The 21,536-nt window shown below is 36.4% G+C and overlaps 1 protein-coding gene across 3 annotated transcripts in view; it reads left to right on the plus strand.

Moving 5' to 3' along the window:
• Positions 1-14,086: 14,086 nt before the first annotated feature.
• The window catches only part of LOC149849149 (hydroxyproline O-arabinosyltransferase 1-like), a 43,463-nt gene continuing 36,013 nt past the window's right edge, over positions 14,087-21,536 (plus strand). Inside the window, exons 1-7 of one of the 3 annotated variants that reach the window (XM_090013439.1) lie at positions 14,087-14,715; positions 15,413-15,480; positions 15,592-15,793; positions 15,885-15,982; positions 16,114-16,183; positions 16,312-16,383; positions 16,558-16,671. In XM_090013439.1, coding sequence (XP_089869565.1) covers positions 14,284-14,715; positions 15,413-15,480; positions 15,592-15,793; positions 15,885-15,982; positions 16,114-16,183; positions 16,312-16,383; positions 16,558-16,671 — 1,056 coding nt within the window. In that variant the 5' untranslated portion in view covers positions 14,087-14,283. The remainder of the gene's footprint in view (positions 14,716-15,412; positions 15,481-15,591; positions 15,794-15,884; positions 15,983-16,113; positions 16,184-16,311; positions 16,384-16,557; positions 16,672-21,536) is intronic. The other 2 variants (XM_090013445.1, XM_090013449.1) reach the window with 2 other exon arrangements.

Here is a 21,536-nt window from a genome sequence, read left to right on the forward strand (position 1 = left end):
TTCCAATCCGCAGTCACTCAGATAGTTCGGGAACATACGAGAGAAGTTCTTGAGCCAAGAATAGTACCACCGGAAAATGAAAGGTCCGATGTTCAAAGTTTGATAATCAGGGAGACCTTGCCGCACCTCATAGGAGATATGGCCCTCAGGAAAGACTGAATCAAGTTGACTGGATGTCATCAGGATAGACTAAAAAATACATAAGAAGTAAGGATAAGACATTGAGGAAAAAAACATAATTTTTGAAGAAATTGCAGGCAGGATAAAAGCCAAGTTGGAAATTTGAGATCCAGAGAAAATGAAGGATGAAAATCACCAAGAGTTTTGAAGGAAATAGAGGAGTTTTCTGAAAATCGTCCAGGGTTTGGAAAATAAGAAAGGGATGCTAGGCATTGCATGAAAACAGAGGGAAGTAGGGGATTTTGAAAATCGTCCAGTGTTTTTGGAAAAAATAGGGGAAATATGAGAAAATAAAGAAACTGAAGGGAAATAAACAAAGTACATTCAATCACATCCTGCACATACAGCATTCCCTAGAAGCTAACTCTAGATGCACAAATTTTGGAATAGTTATAGGACCTTAATCCTAACTCTAAGGTTCAGATCATTTGTGTCCAATCATGCTATGCCGATATACTCAAACCGAGGCTCGATGTACGTGGCATAAAATCAATTTCTCCGGTTCTAGGTTTATGTTTTCCAACATCCTTGAGCGTCTGCCGATATACTTTGGACTATGGCCCTTGGTACGTGGCAGGGGGGGATCACCCCAAATAGGTGGTCCAGTTGTGAGACTTTGTTCTGAACTATGGTTCTGGAAGAAAGCCCAACAACGTGAAGACCGGGTAAATATAGGTGGGGTTGTTTTTTGAAATATGATCACATGCATGAAAACAGAGGGTTCTAAGACCTAAAGAAGTAGAAATTTTGAAAAATTTAAAGAAGCAAACATTGTTTTCAATCAGATCCTAGATTGAGGAAGATTGTATTTGACTTAAATCTAAGTGAGCATGAATAATGTCTCCTCAATTTGGTCCTACCAAACCATACCTAGTCTACATGCAATCCATGTCAGCTGAGTTTGAGTCTAGGCTCCTAGGTTCACATGATATCAGAAAGTAAAAGCTGACATTCCATAGAACACGATTTTGATAACTTGAACAAAGCAGATCATTAGATTGATCAGGCGAAGACAGGTCCCATCACGGTCGCCAAACCTGTTATCATTGCAAAATTTTACTTTTGCAAGTCAAATTGACATTTGAAAAAGTTTTTGAAAAAAACTCGCCTCCGTTTTAAAATGCGGGATAATTCCAAAGAATGGGACTCGCATGTCGGTACGAGGTTCAACCATTACTGGCACCTTTACCAGAGGTAATTGAACCAAGGATCAATCAAATGATTTGCTTTGTTTAACTTGTCAAAACCAATGTTCTATTTCCTAAATGCACAAAGAATCAGGCATGTGCTATGAATTTCTGAAAAATACAGATTTGAAAACATGATATATGCTTCAGAGATTTGAAATACTTGGAAAATTCTTGGAAAAGATAATACTTTGAAAATCAAGAGCCATATTGAGAAAATATTTCTGAAGAAAAGAAATGCCAATTTATGAGAAATCCAAGTGTTTTTAGGAAAATCGATTTCTAAGGAATCTCAAATAACTTTGGAAAAACTTGATTTCTCTGAATTAGAATTTTAAAATTGAGAATATAACTTAGAAAATTGTGAATTAAATTTGGGAAATACTTGAGAAATATCCTTGGAAGACTGGAAGGGGTTTTGAGAAAATCGATTTTGAAAAGAATTAGGGCAAATTTGACAAATCGATTTTATGAGATGGAATTTAGAAAGTACATCAGAAGGATGGGCGTGTGGCCTTGTGAAATGTGTTTATGATGTATTTTAAACCTAGATGATGTATGAATGTAATTTGTCAAAGATATTTTTTGAAGAAATTTTGAGAAATCATTGGTAAAAGAATTTTTGTGCCTTGTAGAACTTAGATGAAATGCATTCTTTACATATCCCTGACTATGGCCACCAATACGTATTAAATACATCTCATTTGATCCTAAAAGAAGAAAATACTTAGAAAACTTTAAAATATGCAATGATTTTTTAAGATAACCTAAGAGTGTAGGCTGATTGTGGCTTATAAGAAGATGGTAAATCTGGATTCTGTTCGTATTTTGACTATCATCATAAATATAAACTCGATCGAATTTACCAACTCCCTAGAAGCTAGTGCACGTGCCATTCGTGTAGACCATAGTGAGTTTGAATATGCATGAATCATCATTTATCACACATTGTCATTATTATAAAGAATTAAACTATATGCAATGCAAACCCTAATTTAAGCAAAATTTAAATTCTTATTCCTAAGTTTATTTATAATTTTACATCACTAATTGAATTTAAAGAAAGAAAAATATAGCCTTGAATATCTCTGCAAAACTAGAAAACTTGTTAGTGAAGATATATTAGCTTTTCTAGATTTATCCAGTAATATCTGGAATTTATCTAGATATAAGCCTTTTTCCATGATTTTCCTGATATAAACATAATAAAATATAAAATAAAATTGAATAAATAATAAAGATAAATAACTTTAAAATTCAGAATTTGGGGAAAATTAACAAAAATACCCTTGAAAACAAGACTATGGTCTTGAGATCAGGGTTTTCAGAAAATATTTTGGTAAAACTTTGGATCTAGGGTTTAGAAAGACTCAAATCAAAGCCAAATCGACTATGCAATGTACTAGCATGATTCTAAATCTGAAAAAACCCTAAAACATGAACTTATATCAAAAAATTTAAAAATATCACAAAAATCATGATTTTGCCAGTGTGTCAGGATTCTGCGGGCATCCTATTTTGCAATATGATCAATTTGAGCATCAAATGAATTCCAAAATTAATAAAAATTGACATGTGAACCTCTGATAACCCTAAAATCAAATTCAAATTATTAAAATTCAATTTTGACATTATTTCAATCCAAAATTTGCACAAAACTCTAAAATAAGTTATTTTTACCCGTGGGCACATACCTGTCATAGTGTTAGACTTGAATCATGGGTGAAACCACCATAGAAATTCACAAAATTTCATAGAGGTATAATACACATAAAAACAGAGATTTTTTTTTTTACAGATCAGAAAAATCATCTCCGGTTAGGGAGATATCATTCTGGCAATATGTACTTGAATTTAACAAATATGAAACCTATCAAAACAAATACTTCTGGTTTCAAATATAGGGAAAAATAGAAAACCTCATCAGAAAATTCTAACATTTTTGAAGTGAATAACATATAGAAAGATAAAGAGTTTCCTTGTTTACAGATTATTGATCAGATCTTCGGTTAGGGAGATACGAACAACACAAGTTGAATTAGGGTTTAAATAACACATAACGAGTTCTGAGAAGTTGATCATACTCTCTGACAGAATAAAAATATCAGACAGAAACATAAAAAAATAAGAAAATTATAGTAAATACTAGACAATAATACAAATCCACTACAATTTACGGATTGCAAATCGAATCTCGAATGACAGAAATATAGTATCTGAAAGTCATACCTGAATATCAGTAGTGATTTTAGGTAACAGAAATCACGGGTCGACTTTGTATTTTTTTAACAAGGTTCCTGAACCCAAAAAACTCTGATTTTTTTATAAGAACTTACTGACAAATCTATGGACTAAACATAAAAAAATTAGAATTTTTTACCGAATATTTAAATATGAAACAACATGATTTCTACTGACCTAGAATCAAAACACACGAAAATCTAATAAAACACTAAAAACTATGATTTAAGCATGGAGAATAATAGAAAAAATACCTAAACAGCATAACAAAATTTAATTTAATGTTTGAATACATAAAATAAATACTGATATAATAATAAAATAAAATAAAATAAAAATATAGATAATCCATGGATGGAATTGATTTACCCTTTGAAAATATGGATTTAGCCCATTTAATGGGTAAATCTCATATTTCATTGGTTAAGAATATAAAAAACAGTAATATAAACGGTTCTAATGGATTAGAATCTTGAAAAATAGCACTAAACATGGTTAGATCATCTTCTTGGATCGAACTTGGGGTTCTTGGATGAGATTCATGGTTGAAATCCATGAATGAGGGGGTGCCCATGGTGAAATCCAATGTAAAACCTAAAAAAAACTAAAAAAATTCATGAAATAATATTAGAGAAACTCACCTTGGGGGCTGCAGCTGCTAAGGAGGAAGGAGAGGTGCTGGAGAGGAGAGAGAAACTCCAAGAATTGATGTGATAGAGGAATAGGGGTCGACCCCCCCTTGGCTCTCTTTAAATAGAGTTAAATTAGGTTTTTCTAAAAAGTTAATTAATCCCAAGTTTGATCCTTTTAAAAATTATCCAAAACCATTAGTGGGGGCAATTTTTTTGAAGTTACCTAACCTAATTAGACTCCTAACTAACCTAAAATACTTCCAAATGTGGCGCCACCTAGTGTGGGCCCACATTGGTTTTTAAAACTTTAATTTAAAACTTTTAAAACCCACTAGTTAAAAACCTAAATAAAATGGATTTTCAAAATTATGTTTGACTCTTCTAAACCCCTAACCTAACTAGGACACTGACTAACCCTAGTCTAACCCTGACTTCTGCAAATGTGGCGCCACCCCGAGTGGGCCCCATTTGATTTTTCAAAAATGATTTCAAAACTTGAAAATGAGAGGTTTTTCAAAAGATATTCAAAAGTAGACTTGAAATTGAAAGTTTTGAAATAACACAGAGTCCTGACTGAGTCTGAACTTCTCTAGATATGGCACCAATTGAGTGGGCCCCACATCAGAGTTTTGAAAAATTTTAAATAAAGACTGAAAATGGCTTTGAAAAGGGGTTAAAATCAATAGATGAAATTCAAAGGTTTTGAAAATAGCGTTCTAAGCGAACTGGAACTCTGGACCAGAGTCCTGAACCAACTAGGACTCTGAGGTTTTAAAATTTTGAAAGTCAAATGAAGAAGTTTTTGAAAGATTCCATCAGAAATAGTAAAATAAGTCGAAAATGTAGTCAAGGTTAGAGTCCTAACTCAATCGAAACTCCAAAATAGAGTTCTGAATCAATCATGACTCTGCAAAATGACCTAATTTTTAAAAAACAAATGAAAAAGAATGAAAATAGAAGTAAAAACAAACTTCAGAATATACTCCTAACTGGATTAGGACTCTGGGACAGAGTCCTGATCGGACTAAAACTCTAAATTTTTTTGGTATTTTCTAGAAAACAGATGAAAGAACTTGTGAAAACAGTGAAAATAGCAACAAGTATTGAAATCAAAATAGAGTTCTGATCCAACTGGGACTTTGGGGATAGAGTCCTAATCGGACTAGAACTCTCAGAATTTTGGATTTTCTGAGAAAACAAATGAGATGATCTTGAAAAATAGGTAAAAATAAGATAAAATTGAAGTCTGGTTCAGAGTCCTGATCCGACTAGGACTCTGAAGAAGAGTACTAATTCGACTAGAACTTTAAGAATTTTTTATTTTCTAAGAAGCAAATGATGAGATTTAAACAGAACTTTGGAAAACCAGTGAAAATGAAGTGAGAAAGTGAACTCAGGATAGAGTCCTGATTCGATCAGGACTCTGGGACAGTGTCCTAATTCGATCAGGACTCTGGGATAAAATCCCAGAATTTTGAAATTCTATGATAAAGGTGTAACAATTTTGATTCCTGAAGAGATAAATAGAAAGATTTTTGAAAGATTCTCTCAAAATTGAAATCAGGGTCAGAGTTCTGATCCAATTGGGACTCTTTGAATAGAGTCCTGGATTGACTAAAACTCTAAGTTTTTGACTCATTTTGAAAATTTTTGAAAGATTTGATTGAAAATAGATAAAATATTTATTCGTAGTACTTACACAGTTACATTATCTCATTTATATTAATAACTTATTTAAAATGCTCAGGTACATTTAAACCAATCGAGCATCTTGCATGTGAAGGCAATAACCAGATTATTATGCATGCATGTATTTTTTCATAACTTGGTACACTTTTAGCACCCCATGGGTTCTAATCAATCCGTTGTTCATTCATGAGCAATCTCATGTATATGCATGGTTTTTATGTCTTACAACACAATATCATTATATGCAACACACATATTCGTGCACTTATGGCACCACATTGGTTCTTTTAAACCACAAGCTCATTCATGACCATCCACATGTGCATGCATACATTTCATATCTTATAGTATATCATAATATCATGTTATATATTATAACATCATGCTGCATATTATAACATTATGTTGTAACTATAAAAATATAATATCTACTCATAAATCTATATTCAAAATCAGCTAATATCGCAAAGAAAATATATTTTTCTCAAAAATAATTTTCAAAAAACGATTTTGGTATATTAAAAACTTTCATGCTCAAAATCATATCAGTACCTAAGTGGATTTAGACTGATATGCATGTTGGTATACATCTGAAAATCATTCACAACTTGTTCATATATTTATCCCCATACACATATTCAAGGTTATACTGTATCTACCTTGAAATAAAAAAATCTACCATAAAAGACTCTCTCACAAGCATATTCATCAATTGGTCCTTCTCCTACGCATGCCCCACCAAGATTCATTCGCACTAGCCTTCAAAGCACTTCTCAAAGGAGGGCGTGTAGGAGAAAAAAGGAAGAGAGAGATAGAAAAAATAATAAAGAGAATAAGAGACTAGGGGCGTGTGGGAGGAAAGAGAAATGACTCTTAAAATTTTATCTTTGGTGTTTTCTTTGATTAAGAAAACTCCCCTAATCCTCATCTCATTTAAATTTCAATTTCATTACATGTAAATTTATAAAATATTAGGCTAATTAGGAGTTCTACATGTTATGAAAACTATTAAACCCATTAACTAATTAGGACTCTTAAGGAATATAAAAACTAATTGCCTAATTTGACGTTAGCCATTTAGAAATTTTTGGGCAAGTAGGAGGAGCTCACATGGGGGGGTGTCTTATCCTATGGGTCCAACTTACTAATTCTTTATGCAAACAAAACTCCAATTCAAATCCCAAATTCACATTCATATTCAAATTCAAAGTGAAATTAAATCACAAATTAAAATTCAAACCCAAATTAAAATTGACATTGAAATTCAATTCCAATTTGAAATTAAACTCCAAATTGAAATTTAATCTCAAATAAAATTCAACTTCAAATTGAAATTAAATGCCAAAATAAAATTCAAATCAAGGTGAGATTCACATCAAATAAAAATTCAAATCTAAATGAAATTAAATTTTAAATGTCAAACCAAATTTAAGATATAAAATTCATCTTTATTTATTAAATAATCATGAAAAATTCTGAGGTTTATGAAAAATGATGCCCGGTAAGGGATTTTGTGGTGGCACTAATGATCCGATTGGCTTCCATGTTGTCAACTGTCACTGTGGGCAAAAGTTGGCCACGTCTAGTTGGCAAAAAAATGTCATGTGGGGTTTTTTTGGTGGCGTCTCTGCATCCCATCATATTAGTCACGAAATGCAGTACCCTCCACAGCACTCACTCACTTCTATTAAACCCTTCATCCATTGTGCCTTCAAGACGATTCACACTTCACTTATCGTTGAAGCACTCATTAAGCTTCCCCATCGCTCGAACAAGTTTTAGATTCTTTAACGTTTTGATCAACATGGTGATAAGAACCAAAATTGTAATGCCCCAAATTTTCAAAACAAAGCTAAGTTAAAATTTTCATGATTTTTTTTTCTTTACAGCAAAACTTAGAAGAGCTTTTAGCGGCGGAATCAGACAATAATGAGTCGTCAGTTTTAGAAAACTTCGGGCAAGTCACAGGTATGTGGCCAAGCACTCCTTGACCACCAAGATGTTTCATTTATCAAAACCACTTATTTATTACAAACATTACTGCTTAGAAAAAGCAGTATTTGGTTTAATAAAGGAAGCAATAGAATATTGACTAGAGAAACTCTCAAATTCGATGCTGCCTTGCTCCGCATATCGCAACGCAGGTCCAACACCTGAAACCTCCATTAAACGGGGTCAGAACCATTGATGGTCTGGTAAGCAAGCAATCATATATCCATTCAACTCAAGTAAATGTGTTGACCACTCAGGGTCACAGTTCACAATAATGACGCTCAAGTCTCCACGGCTTAGCGTATATCGCAAGAGCCTCCTCAAGACTATGAGTTGAACATTCGCTCAAGTCTTCATGACTTAGCGTGAGCCTCTTCAAGGTTGTGATTTGAATATCGTGCTCAAGTCTCCACGACTTAGTGTAAGCTTCTTCAGGGTTGTGATTTGAATATCCGCTCAAGTCTTCACGACTTAGCATTGACCTCTTCTGGGTGTTAGTTGGGATGTCAAAGCTCAAGTCTTCATACTTGGCACATCTGTATCCCATGAATCCAAGTGTGAGCTCCTCGATCTTAACTTGTCATACAGATACAACATGGGTCTTTGTCCAATCGGTCTAGTAGTATACTGATCATGACACCTTCACTAAGGTTATGCAAGACTTGACACAACAACATCCATTCACTCATACATTCAATACATCGTTGAACCTAAAGCTAATGCATTGTTTCGATATTAGCATTTCACCCCTTGGTACGTGAGAGAACTTTTGTCCAGGCATCAACGCGACGTTTTGGAGGTTGATTATTTCATGTATTTTAGATACCCCAGAGGCATGTTGACCTCATCCATGTTAGGGTGGTAAACTTGTACCAAAAGAACCCTACTAGGCCCAATTCAGATGCATCATCTACTATAGTAGTTGGGTTCAATCCTTAGATAATTTAAGGATAACCACGACCTCAAACCCCTTGAGTGACTGAGGTCCCATTGAACTCTGTCAGGTTCATAATCAAATACATGCCACTCGAGCTGTACCATCACCGTCTGTCACAGTGAGCGATAGTCATGAAGGGGTCTAACGGTTTTACTATTACTTATCAGATATGTGCATGCCTATCGGGCAGCCAGTGCCTCCCGCACTGAGGACATATGTACCCGACCCCATTCATTGTAATCCCCTCTAATATGATTCTTTGACCATAGGGTTTATCAGACTTTAAGTCTTATTCATATGCATGCTTGACCTTGCTCTTGGCATCTGCGGCCATCACGAGCATCTCACCTCTTTCGGGTGGACAATGTACTCTGACACTACAGCCCTTATGAGTCTAGTTGTATATCAGTATCTCAATGAGCATGCATATGACACGATCTTAATGGATCGATTGCTCGGCGTGAATCACCGCAACAAGCAGTTGGCCTAGTCAAGGCGCGACAACTACTCTGGCTCTGCGGCCCTTACGAGTAAAGTGCTCTTACAGGTGAACATAGAAAAAAGTCATTTTGGCAGTGTTTCAACAATAGGGCATCCTCGTATCGTTCAACTGGTTTCGGCAGCTCTTTTGCCAACCATTTCGATAGCACTTTCCTTGTTTCAACGATAGGAGTGAGTCGAACCTTTCTACATTGTAGAAAGTACTTAACAGAATATGCGCAACACCTCCTCTGTATAATGGAGTAACATGCTACGCTTTTTCTGAGCTTGGTTGAGCTTTTTCAAAAATTTCAGCAGCACTCCCTCTCTTTGTCTGAGAAAGCGTGTGTTTCTTTTAAGCTTAGTGAGCATCTTTTCAGATATTTCAGCAACACTTTCCCTTTTTGACAGGGAAATCACTATGCTTTAACTCAAGAATGGATGTGCACTGTTGTGTGTACTTAGCATCCATCGAGGTTCGATAGAATCTTAGGACATATACAGGTCATGCGCAAATGACTTAGGTTTTTACGAAAAAGTAGTTTTGTGCAAAGGTGAAGCCTTTCCAATAGGGGCTTCATTCGTCAAGCAGAATCTTGATCGAGGAGCGGTAATAGAATCGCATCAGCGATTTGAAGTTGATCTCCATTTGAACGCTCATTTACATATACTATATGTAGTATAAGCAGAAGCTTGAGCTTTATATGACGATTGCGTAAAGGAGTACATATACATATTATTTGGAGGGTGAAACCGAACAAAATATCTTACATATATAATTGCAAAAAGCAGGAGCCTGGGCATCGTTCGATGTAACGGCAAAACAAAATGCACAATGTAAGTGTGTAATGTAAATTACAGAAAGCAGGAGCCTTGACATTATATAACGCGACGACAAGACAAAATACAATATACACAGAAATCCATATCTAATGATAGTCGCAAGGCAAGCGCGTAAACACTGAAGTGTCCTAGAAAGCTCAACCAATGACTAGAGCGAGATACCATTTTTAAGAACGCATATACTGCACATTCAAATATATATATCCGAGATAGTCACAAGGCGAGTGCATGAACACCGAAGTGTTTTAGAGGGCTCAACCAAGGACTAGGGTTAGACACTACTTCAGAAAGTATACACCATATACAAACAAGCAAATACTTGAAAGAAATGGATCAATGAAGCGAACTTACTTCTGATCAGCGAAGAATGGATCTGGAATGCTTCTTCTGCTTTGAACTGTGTTTGAACCTTTCTTTGAGAGGTCAGACTAGGTCAGATGAGGTTGATCTAGTTGATAAAGAGGAAGAGCAGGTCAAGCTGCTTAACCTAAGTGGTTTAAACCAAACTGGGTTTGGTCCAAATTAACTGGGTCAAGCAGGTTCAGACTTAACCCAAGTAGGCTAAGTCTGGGTTAAGTGAACCAAACCAAGTTTTGGGACCAAAAAAGACTTTGACTTTGACTAAACCCAACTAGGTTCAAGCCAAGTCAAGTGAGTTTGGACCAGGTCAGGTGGGTTCAGACTAGGTAAGGCAGGTTCAGACCAGGTCAGGTGGACTAAAAAAGGCTAAGTTAGGTAGGGGAGGTTTAGGAGAGAGAGAGAAGAGGAGGAGAGAGGGGGGGTTAGCGATTTTTCAAGGAGAGGGTCAAGGCTATTTATAGTCAAGATTACTTGGCCCTCAAGTAATCCCACCTCCTCTTTGGATTTTTCTAGAAAAATCCAAAAGGCTTCTTTTCCCTTCTTGCCTTTAGCTTCTTTTTAATTCCAAGAGGTTCCTTTTGTGTGGGGCCCACATGGGATATTTCTATGAGATATTTTGTGGGTCCCACAAGATATTTTATGAGAAATATTTCTGTGGGTTCCACCAATATTTCTGTAGGTCCTACAAAATTTTTGGTTTTCGATGATTTTTTTTTTTGAAAAATTCTGAGTACGTCATTCCCTTCGTATTGGTGTAACTAAGAAAGTTGGCTTGTACAAATCTCTTGATTTTATTAAGGAAGAAAGTTATGACTCCCTAACGGTTTGAGCATATATTCATGAAGATACGAATATCCCAAGTATAACCAATTCGTAGAAATCGATTCGTTTCATATTTTGAGTTTAAATGTTATTTTCTTATAGAAATACCTCATGAATTTATTCAGAAAGATACTGAAAAATTATGGGTCTTACAAGAACGAATTCAAGAAGGGTGCAAAACCTTGTTGTTGCATTTTTCAATGCAGTTGGTTTATCAATCGAGTCTCCGAGAATGATGATCTGATACCATTAATAGAAACCTGACCCTATGGAGGTAAAATTTCTATAAATCTGATATCACGAAGACTCTGGCGCAGAAAAAAGCCAGAAAAGAAAGAAATATGTTCTCGATTTGGCTAGGCTTTGTGTTAGATATGGCCAACAATAGGGTAGAGGGAGAATATTGATCCCTTTGGGTGGGCTACTATTGACAAAAATATAAAAGAGGAGAGAGAGTGTAACACCCTAGGATTTTAAAACCCAATAAAAATGCAATTTTTTTTTATATAAACAACGGAAATGGTTTTTGGCTTCTGGTTTTAAATCTCGGGCACATCACATTTCAGCAACCATAATAAAAGCAATAATAAATTTATATCAACATTATATATATGCTATTTTCATAAGGTTCAGAAATTAAAAACATTTAGGATTAAATTTAAAATAAAACCTAAATTAATTCCAGGATCTTAGGAATCTCGATTCTTTGATGCCGCTCTTGTCAAACATCCACTGTAATATTATCTACTCTATATTCGAACTTGAAATTCTCATAAAACAGAGTCAAACTTGTGATAGTCAGGTAAACTATTAATCAAAATCATACAATTCAAATATTAAGCAAGATTTCAATAATTTAAAATCAAAATGCATGTATCCAAGAACAATTATGGCAATTAAAATAATTCAAAACATGATTATATATGATATCGAAAAGGCATAATTTCATATCAAATTCAATGAAAGAAACTTTATTGTTTCGATATTAATGTCCTCCTAGTACGGTGGAGGGCACTCTGATCTCAGACTAAGTATTACAGGGGTATATTATTTTATTATGGATTACCTGGATACCTGAATGAAACAGGCTCCCAAGCGAGTGGTCAACGACCGGGAAGATTCTCGACAATAGTGAGGAAACAGGCGAATCAGATGCATCCACTGACTGTGGAGACCCGTTGGTCTCGGCCTCCTCAACCCGAGTGACAGGAGACCTTAGAGAATATATTGCTCCTAAAAAATATCATCATCATAACAATGTCACTCCTGGCTGTACCACTACCCCTTCCAAGGTAGACAATGACCTGAATGGGCCCAGAGGGTTCTTTTATAGGAGTTTAATAATTTCAAAACTAGGCTCAATAGCCCAATAACTCTTTTTTATTAAATAATCACTAAAGTCAAATGTACCCAGCCTATTCAACATTTGCTTTGGTAAAATGAGCACACGCTTATGAAGGCGGAAATTAAGTTTGTGTGTAGACATGACTCATGCAACAAATGTTTTAGCAAATTTGCATAATAAAATCTTTCAAAATCAATATGCTATACAAAATTCTTCTTTTTATCAAAATCGAAAATCATCGAAATCTTGACTATATTATTTATCAAAATTTGATTCAAAATCATAAGATTTGAAATCTTATCATTCAAAACAGGTATTTAGTTTATGCAGATATTTAAATAATCATGCATGCATAAAAAATATGTCTAATACAAAAATTATAAGATTTTGATAAAATAACTTACCTTGATTTTTGGTAGAACGAGGAATAATAAGATAAAGCACTCGTACTTTGATTTAATCTGATAAAATTTATTTTAATAGATAATGTTTTTATATTGAATTTTGGGCAGTATTTGTACTCTAAATTCGTAGAAACATCTTTTTAAGAAATTATTAAAATCTAAAAATTATTTTGAAATAATCTTAAAAAATTTATAAAAATTTTCACAGAGCTTCCTCTGTAATAATTCAAATGTTCGAAAAAGGTTTTAAACTTGAATTCGAGTTGTAAAAATTCAAACATGACTTTGCATCACAAATATTTTTATAAAGTTTTTTAAAAAAATTTGACTCAGGTATTTAAAAAGGATTTTCAATATTTTGACATAATTTCTTTTATAAAATTCATTTTTTTAAAAATAGCTATACAAATTTTGATATAATTTCTACTAAATAAAGTCAAAATTTAAAAAGTATCTGAAAAACTTTTGCTATAATTCTGATTAAAATAACTAAAAAAATTAAAATTTATTTAGAAAAATTTGCCAGAATTATAGCTATATTAATTCTACTTTTCAAAAATTATTTAAAATAACTTTGCCAGAACTTCTGTTATGAAAACTCTATTTTTTTAAAATCTTTTAGAAAATTTTGCCAGAACTACTCCTATAGTAGTTTTAAATACTTAAAAATATTTTTTAAAATTTGAACAGAACTTTCTCTGCGTAGAAGCAGGGTTGGATTGAATTTTGGCAAAATTACCAAAATTTAAATAAAAAAAAAAGTAGGAAGGAGAACAGGAGGTTCAACAATTACAAATTTGAATTCAAAAAAAGAATTTGAATACTAACCTGATTTAAAAAAATTGAGCAGCGTTTTCGCAGTTCAAAATTGATTTTTCTGCTAAATTTAACAGAACTCCTCCAGACAGCGCTTTCGGGCTGGATTTAAGTCGTCGCTTAAAAGCTAGATAGAAAAACTGAGGTTTGAGATAAAGTAGGAGAGAGAGAGCTGAGAGAGAGAGGACTTGTAGCCCTTAAATCCAGCAACTGCAGTCACGGGTTCCCTCAGGTGCAAGGCGGCGTTCTGCTCGTGTGCCCGAGGTGACCAGACGCAGCTTGAGCTGCTGCCGCCCGGAACCGGAAGGACCTGGTCCATTTGAGTTTGACAACCACGAAGAATCAGGAGGAGAGTATGGGTTGGTGTGACGCCAATCTGGTGTACTCTCTTCTCATCACCTTCTTCGCCGCAGTCATCACCTACAACATAATCGTCTCATCCAATGCCGCCCCACCTCTCAGTCTGATAAACGAGTTCAGATTCCCATCATCATCGTCATCGTCGTCTGGCTATGTCACCATCGACCCACTCATCAGGAGGCCCTCAGAGGTGAAGAGGAGGGGGGGTAGCAGCAAGAGGCTCTTCCACACGGCCGTCACCGCGTCGGATTCGGTATACAACACCTGGCAGTGTAGGATCATGTATTACTGGTTCAAGCGGCACAAGGACGGCGAGGGATCGGAGATGGGCGGGTTTACAAGGATTCTGCATTCCGGGAAGCCTGATAAGTACATGGACGAGATCCCCACCTTCGTCGCCGACCCCCTCCCCCCGGGCTTGGATCAGGTGCATGTCGCTCCCCCCAATTCCTCAATCTTTTGATTTGTTCTCGTTGTTTTTGTAGTATTAGATGAGGAGGTCTTTGTCATTTATGGTTGCTCTCCAAACATTGTTCTCAAAAGTGTTTTTACTTGAGTATGTCATATGTGGGGGCTGCTCCTGCCATTTGGTGGGGAATTACCGGAAGAATTTCTGTGCATTGTGCTGCTTTCTTGCTCCCTTGCATTTCTTGGATATTGGTTTATTTCTTCGATTCAGACTGCTTTAGTTCTTTTGAGCTGATATGGTTCTGAAAATCGCGAGTATATGATCGAAAAAAAGAAATCAGACATACTTGAATTTGTTAGTATTTTCTTCCCTTTTTTGCTATTTCCTTTTCTCCCTTTCCCCCCTTGCGTTTACAGTTCATGGGTGAGGACTTGACGTTTCAGATTCTAAACTTTGTTGAACGTCGATTTCATTGTTCTTTCGCTTTTCCATGCGTGGTTAACAGTCTGAAACCTTCTAGTTGTTTTCACCTTTGTGGCTTTGCTTGATGGACAAGGGACGGTGTGACATGGTGAATCCGAAGATATTGACTCTGAAAAATATAAGACATGTATAATCTGCTTTTCTGTGATTTACATTCTTAGGAAGTATATTGCTGCCCATGAACAGTCATGTTTAGAAAGTGCTCTATTGGGTGTATGTATATCGTTCTCAGGGTTACATAGTCCTCAACAGACCTTGGGCCTTTGTTCAGTGGCTTCAGAAGGCTGACATAGAGGAAGAGTAAGAACTAGTTCCTTTATATTAAATTCAATTGGTATTAAGTTGTCTCCTTCTGCCTCAGTCGTAGCCTTTCATCTTTTATATTTATATTATTTTTAACATTGTATACAGGTATATACTGATGGCAGAGCCTGATCATATTATCGTAAAACCAATTCCTAACCTGTCAAAAGGCGGAACCCCAGCTGCATTTCCCTTTTTCTATATTGAACCAAAGAAATATGAGATGGTGCTCCGAAAATTCTTCCCAGAAAACAGTGGGCCAATCACAAACATTGATCCCATTGGCAATTCCCCTGTTGTCATAAATAAGGTGCTTCTCCATGCATTTGATCTTTTGGTCTTCCTCTGTAAGTGTCTTATCCTATATAATGCTGTTATCATACTACTATCTATGTGTTTAGGCATCTCTTAAGAAGATTGCACCTACATGGATGAATGTTTCTTTGGCAATGAAAAAGGATCCTGAAACTGACAAAGCATTTGGTTGGGTGCTTGAGATGTAAGTAGTTTTGTTCTTCATTATGCTCATTAAGGTTCAGCTTTTGCTCTTGATTTCTCCCACATGCATGCATGTGTGTCACCTTGAGGGTTTATTCAAATTCTCATTTCTTGTTGATTTGATGATTACAGGTATGCTTATGCTGTTGCATCTGCACTGCATGACGTTGGTAACATTCTCTATAAGGACTTCATGATTCAGGTGTTATGCTACGCTATGATATATTTTACTTGTGTTTGCTTAATGAAATACTCAACTCGTTTAGTATATGCTACTTGTGTTCCCTTAGCGAAAAACTCAACTGACTTGTATCTGCTTATGTATTGAAGCCTCCTTGGGACAAAGAAATTGGTGAGAAGTTCATTATTCACTATACTTATGGATGTGACTTTGACACACAGGTACAATAGTTTTCTTTCTAGTATTTTTGAGATTGAGATTGGTCTGTTTGAGTACATAATTTTGTCTCTCATGCATGCAACATTCCTTATGCTTGCTAGACATGACAACTTGGGACTGGCATGTTTGCGTGCTATATACCAGTAACATGGTTGTGTGTTTGATGCAATCTGCAGGGAAAGATGACTCCTGGGAAATTTGGGGAGTGGAGGTTTGATAAAAGATCATATGATCATAGTGTTCCTCCAAGAAACCTTCCATTGCCACCAGCTGGAGTCCCTGAAAGTGTGGTATGAATTTTTAAAAAGTACATTCGAAGTATATTTTCATCCTTTTTCGATGCATAAAAATCATTTCTTTTTAGAGCTTCTGTAAACAGATAAAAGTGGGAAGACAAATCCAACTCCATAATCATGAATACTTAAGTGAATGACACTCTTAGATGGATGTGTTGTTGTCTTTAACCTATGTCACAGGGACTCGGCCAACTGGGTGCCGCAGCCGTGTCGACGCGACGCGGGTGCGTCACCTGGTGCGGTCAACCTGACCCTGGGTGTGAACCCAGGGTCATTTATGTCCAACTTTTGAACTTTATATATATATATATATATATATATATATATATATATATATATATATATATATATATATATATATTTGCCGCACCCCCGCACCCAAGTTTTTTGAAAGTGCCGCACCCCCGCACCCATGTGACATAGTCTCTAACTAATTTAATAGAGCTAGAGGTTGATAAGAATTTTGATGATGGGTTGTATCTAACCCATTGGTTGGTAAGATGCTCTGTTTATTTATGAGGATCTAAAGATTGCTTGTGTTACTGACTCTGCATGGTCAAGCAAAGGATACTAAATCATTTCCTGAAAAAAGAAAATCAAAAGAACTTTATTATGACCTTTATATGCTTTGAAGTAACTTTAACAGCATAGGACCAGAAATATAGCTATTTTGCCGCATTCATGTATTCTCCTTAATAGAATTCACTTTTCATAAATTTTGGATGCATTTAAAACAAGTCTACTCCTTTTGGCGTCATATAGTTGAAAATGCCATTACATCCAGCTCTATCAATAGGTTACCATCATCGATATATACATTCCAATGCCAGCGAACTTAGGTTCCATAATCTTTACCACAGACATCTGTTGGTTTTAACACAAGGAACTAGTTTTGTGGTCAAAATTATCCAACCTTGATGTATCCAGTGTTTTCCAATTACTAGAGAATCGTGACTAGTGATAATGCATAAAATGCATTATATAATTAACATAATATGCATGCCATTATCCATATTTTTAGAGTTAAACCCCATGTTTATGTGGAGTCTAGTCATAGGAAGCTACATTTCAAATTTCATCCAATTCAGAGTTAAATTGGCGAAGTTATGAGTTTTTTCGTGAAATGGAGCGAATTTCGGCGAGATCCAGATCCAGACCCATATGAGAATGACGATTTTTGGATTTTTGGATTTTTGGACCAGAATTGGATCATTTGACCCAATTCATAGACCCATTCATGTTTTTCCAAAAGGGGGCGCCTAGCTATTTTTGAGAAGTTTTGAGTGTTTTTTAAAACACTTTTATAAGAGTGTTTTTACAATTTTTAAAAAGAGGAAAACAAAGAAATAGGGCAAAACCCTTAGGCTGATTTTTTTGTCCAGAATTTCTGAGCAACCTCCACAGCCCAACCACCTTCATCTCCTACTTTCCACCTTCGTTTTGTCGCACCGAGGAGCTTTCCGGGTGTTTTGCCGTCGAGGAGTTTTCTGGGCGTCTTCCATTTCTTTCTTTCCACGTCCTTTTGTTATTTTATTTTCGTGTCTAGCTCTACTAATTTTCTGATTTTTGTGTGTAGCAATAAGACAGTCATTGACGGAGCTTAGTCTTCGCACCGAGGAGATTTTCGGGTGCTTTTTGATGAAGGAGATTTTCGGGCCCTCACGCGAGCCGAGGAGTTTTTCGAGCTAGCGCTTCTTTCCCACCTACCGTCCTTCGAACCACCACCGCCGTTCCGCCACCAAGTTGCTGGAAGTTGCAGACTTAATCAGAGATTTAGAAGAGGCCGTGGGAGGCCTCAGCTCGTGGACCGAGCACGGATCGTCCGGTTAACAAGCATACTACAGGTCGATAGGCGTACTTATGGTGTAAAGCCATAGCTTGTGAAAGGATGAAAATGCCCTTACAGACTTGAAGGAGTGCTTGAGCAACTTAATTTAGGATTTGTTTTTAGTTAATTGTTGTTTCTAGTCTGTAATTTAATTTTAATTTTAGTGTTTGACTTGGTTGTAAACATTTCTAATATTAATGAATTGAAACTTTTAGATTTAATTACGAATATTGTCCCATTCCTTAAGGATTCGACCCGTACTCGCCACGTTCGTGGAAAGTCGGTTTTTATATTTTTGGTTGACGATTTTCCAAATGTTTTATTGAAAAATATCTTTTAAAAGCACCACTACAAAAAGATCAACCAAATTTTGGCGCCGTTGCCTGGGAACGACGATTGATATTCTGTTATTTCTAATATTTCAGTTTATTAATATTTAGTTAGTTAGTTGTTTTAATTTTATTTTCTAGTTAATAGGATTAGTAAGTGAATATAGGCTTAACATAGTTAGTAAATATATGATTCACGTAAATGTTTTTCTAGGATTCATTGAATTGCATGAGCAAAGGAGAAAATAAGCACGTGAGTTTTAGAGAACATAGTTTGTGATTTCCTGTATTTACTATTTTAGATTTAAATTTTGTTATTTTAATTTTGTAGAATAGTTAAATATTTCTGACATTGTTTAGATTAGTCTTATTGTTATTTACTGCTTGTTTTTGTGTTTTTATTGCGTGTTAGTTTATTTTAGTTTAGGTAGAATAGTTAGAGTTAGTTGATCCATACACCAGGCTGACTCAGTGTATACAAGGGCGGAGAACTTTAGGAGCTCCACTTCACCCATTTAACCCAAAACCAGAGCGTATTCTAAGAAGATTTAGAAGTCTGGATCAGATGGCGGAGCAGATGGAGCAACGGAATGAAACCCATCCTTTGAGGGATTTTTTTATCCCTAACCAATACACCCTGGCGTCAGCCATTAGGAGACCTGAGATAGGAGCACCTCAATATGAGATCAAGGCCAACATTATTCAAATGCTACCATCATTCTATGGCCTTGCACATGAGGACCCATATAAACGGTCCGAATCAATAACTTCGGAGACGATGCTATGAAACTGACACTTTCCCTTCTCTCTGAAGGACAAGGCGAAGTATTGGTTCAAGACCTTGAACTCGGGGCAAATCGAGACATGGAATCAAGTGCAACAGGAATTCCTTAGGAAATATTTTTCCATTGGTCGCACAAACCAATTTAGGCGAGCCATTACTAGCTTTTCGGAGATGGATGATGAGCAATTCCACGAGACATGAGAACGTATGAAGGGCCTGCTTAGGAAATGCCCACATCATCAGGAACCTAGGTGGCGGATAGTTCAGAGCTTTTATGATGGTCTGTCCGAGAGGAACAAACTGATGATAGATTCATCCTGTGGTGGTATGTTTATGTTAAAGAGCAAAGACGAAGCGTGGAGGTTATTTAAGACATTAGCAGAGAATTCCTTACACCACACGACTTCAACTTCAGCATCTCGTTATGAGAGAGTTATACCGAGTGGTCCCAAGAAGGGTGGGCTACTAGAGGTAGGTTTTACTGATGCAATTCAGAGTAAGGTTGATATGCTTGCGCATAAGTTAGACCAACTTTTAGCCGGACCATCTTATTAGCAGACAGTGTGTACTCTCTATGCTAGTTCGGTACATTCTGTCACTGAGTGCCCTTCGATAGCTCAGTACCTTGAATTTGTTCACGAACAAGTTCAGGCTGCTCAAGGGTTCACCAAACCCATGCATGATCCATATTCTTCTATACATAATTCAGAATGGCGAAACCATCCTCATTTTTTGTGGAGAAATCCACAAGCATCAATTTTTGTCCCTCCCATTCAGCAGGTTAGGCCCAGCTTTCCCATGCAGACATATCAGAGGCCCAGTTACCCTCAGTTATCCTCTACGTATTCCTCAGTTACTCCTCGGGAGCTTGCACAACAGTCATCTTTCGAGGATAGACTTCTCCAAGCATTTCAGGAGGTGAAAAGCTCTAATCAAAATGCCTTCGAGAAATGCAATAATGTACTGTATACCCATACACAATCTATTGCCAAACTCGAGACACAAATGGATCAATTAGCAGGGGCATTGAGTAGGAGGACCGATGGTAGCTTGCCTAGTCAACCTGTCATGAATCATAAGGGCAAAGAGCGTAGTTCTGGAGGCCTGTACATGACCAATACATCACACCAACAGGCCAAAGCAGTGATGGCCTTTAGGAGCAGACGTGAGTATCATGCAGCCCCGAGAGAGATGACCGATGAGCCCAGTGAGACCATGCCATCTACAATTGCTCAGTCATTTTCCCTCGATGAGGATAAGGATAAAGGTGAGTCTTCTCACAAAGAGGAGGAACCCCCAGAATATGTCCCTAAACCACCCTATCCTAAAGCATTAGAATCTCCCGTTGGCATCAACAAGCAGGAAACTAAGGTGCAGGACATGCTTGAGATCTTCAAGCAAGTACAGATCAACCTTCTCTTGTTGGATGCCATTTAGCAAGTTCCGACATACGCCAAATTCTTGAAGGAACTATGTACACAGAAGAGGAAATCTAGAGGAAAAGTTTCTACCAAGGTCCTTCTGACCGAGCATGTGAGTTCGTTGCTTCAACATCAAACTCCACAAAAGCTCAAGGACCCTGGTGCCCCGATTATTTCATGCATCATAGAAAATATTAAGATTGAGCGTGCATTGTTAGATCTTGGGGCAAGCGTGAACATCTTGCCTGGATATTTCTATGATTCTTTTGGGTTAGGAGAAATAAAGCCGACACCTATAACCCTGCAACTAGCTGATCGTTCTGTCAAGGTTTTGAGAGGAATCCTAAAGGACATGTTAGTGAAAGTGGAGGATTTTTATTTCCCAGTCGACTTTATTATCCTAGACATGGAGGGTGTAGATAGTCATCATCAGACTCCGATTATTTTGGGCCGACCATTTTTGGCGACGGCCAATGCATGTATCAACTGTCGTACCG

This window comes from Nuphar pumila, chromosome 1, assembly GCF_984573655.1.
Source record: "Nuphar pumila chromosome 1, dmNupPumi1.hap1.1, whole genome shotgun sequence".
In the NCBI taxonomy this organism is placed as follows: Eukaryota; Viridiplantae; Streptophyta; class Magnoliopsida; order Nymphaeales; family Nymphaeaceae; genus Nuphar; species Nuphar pumila.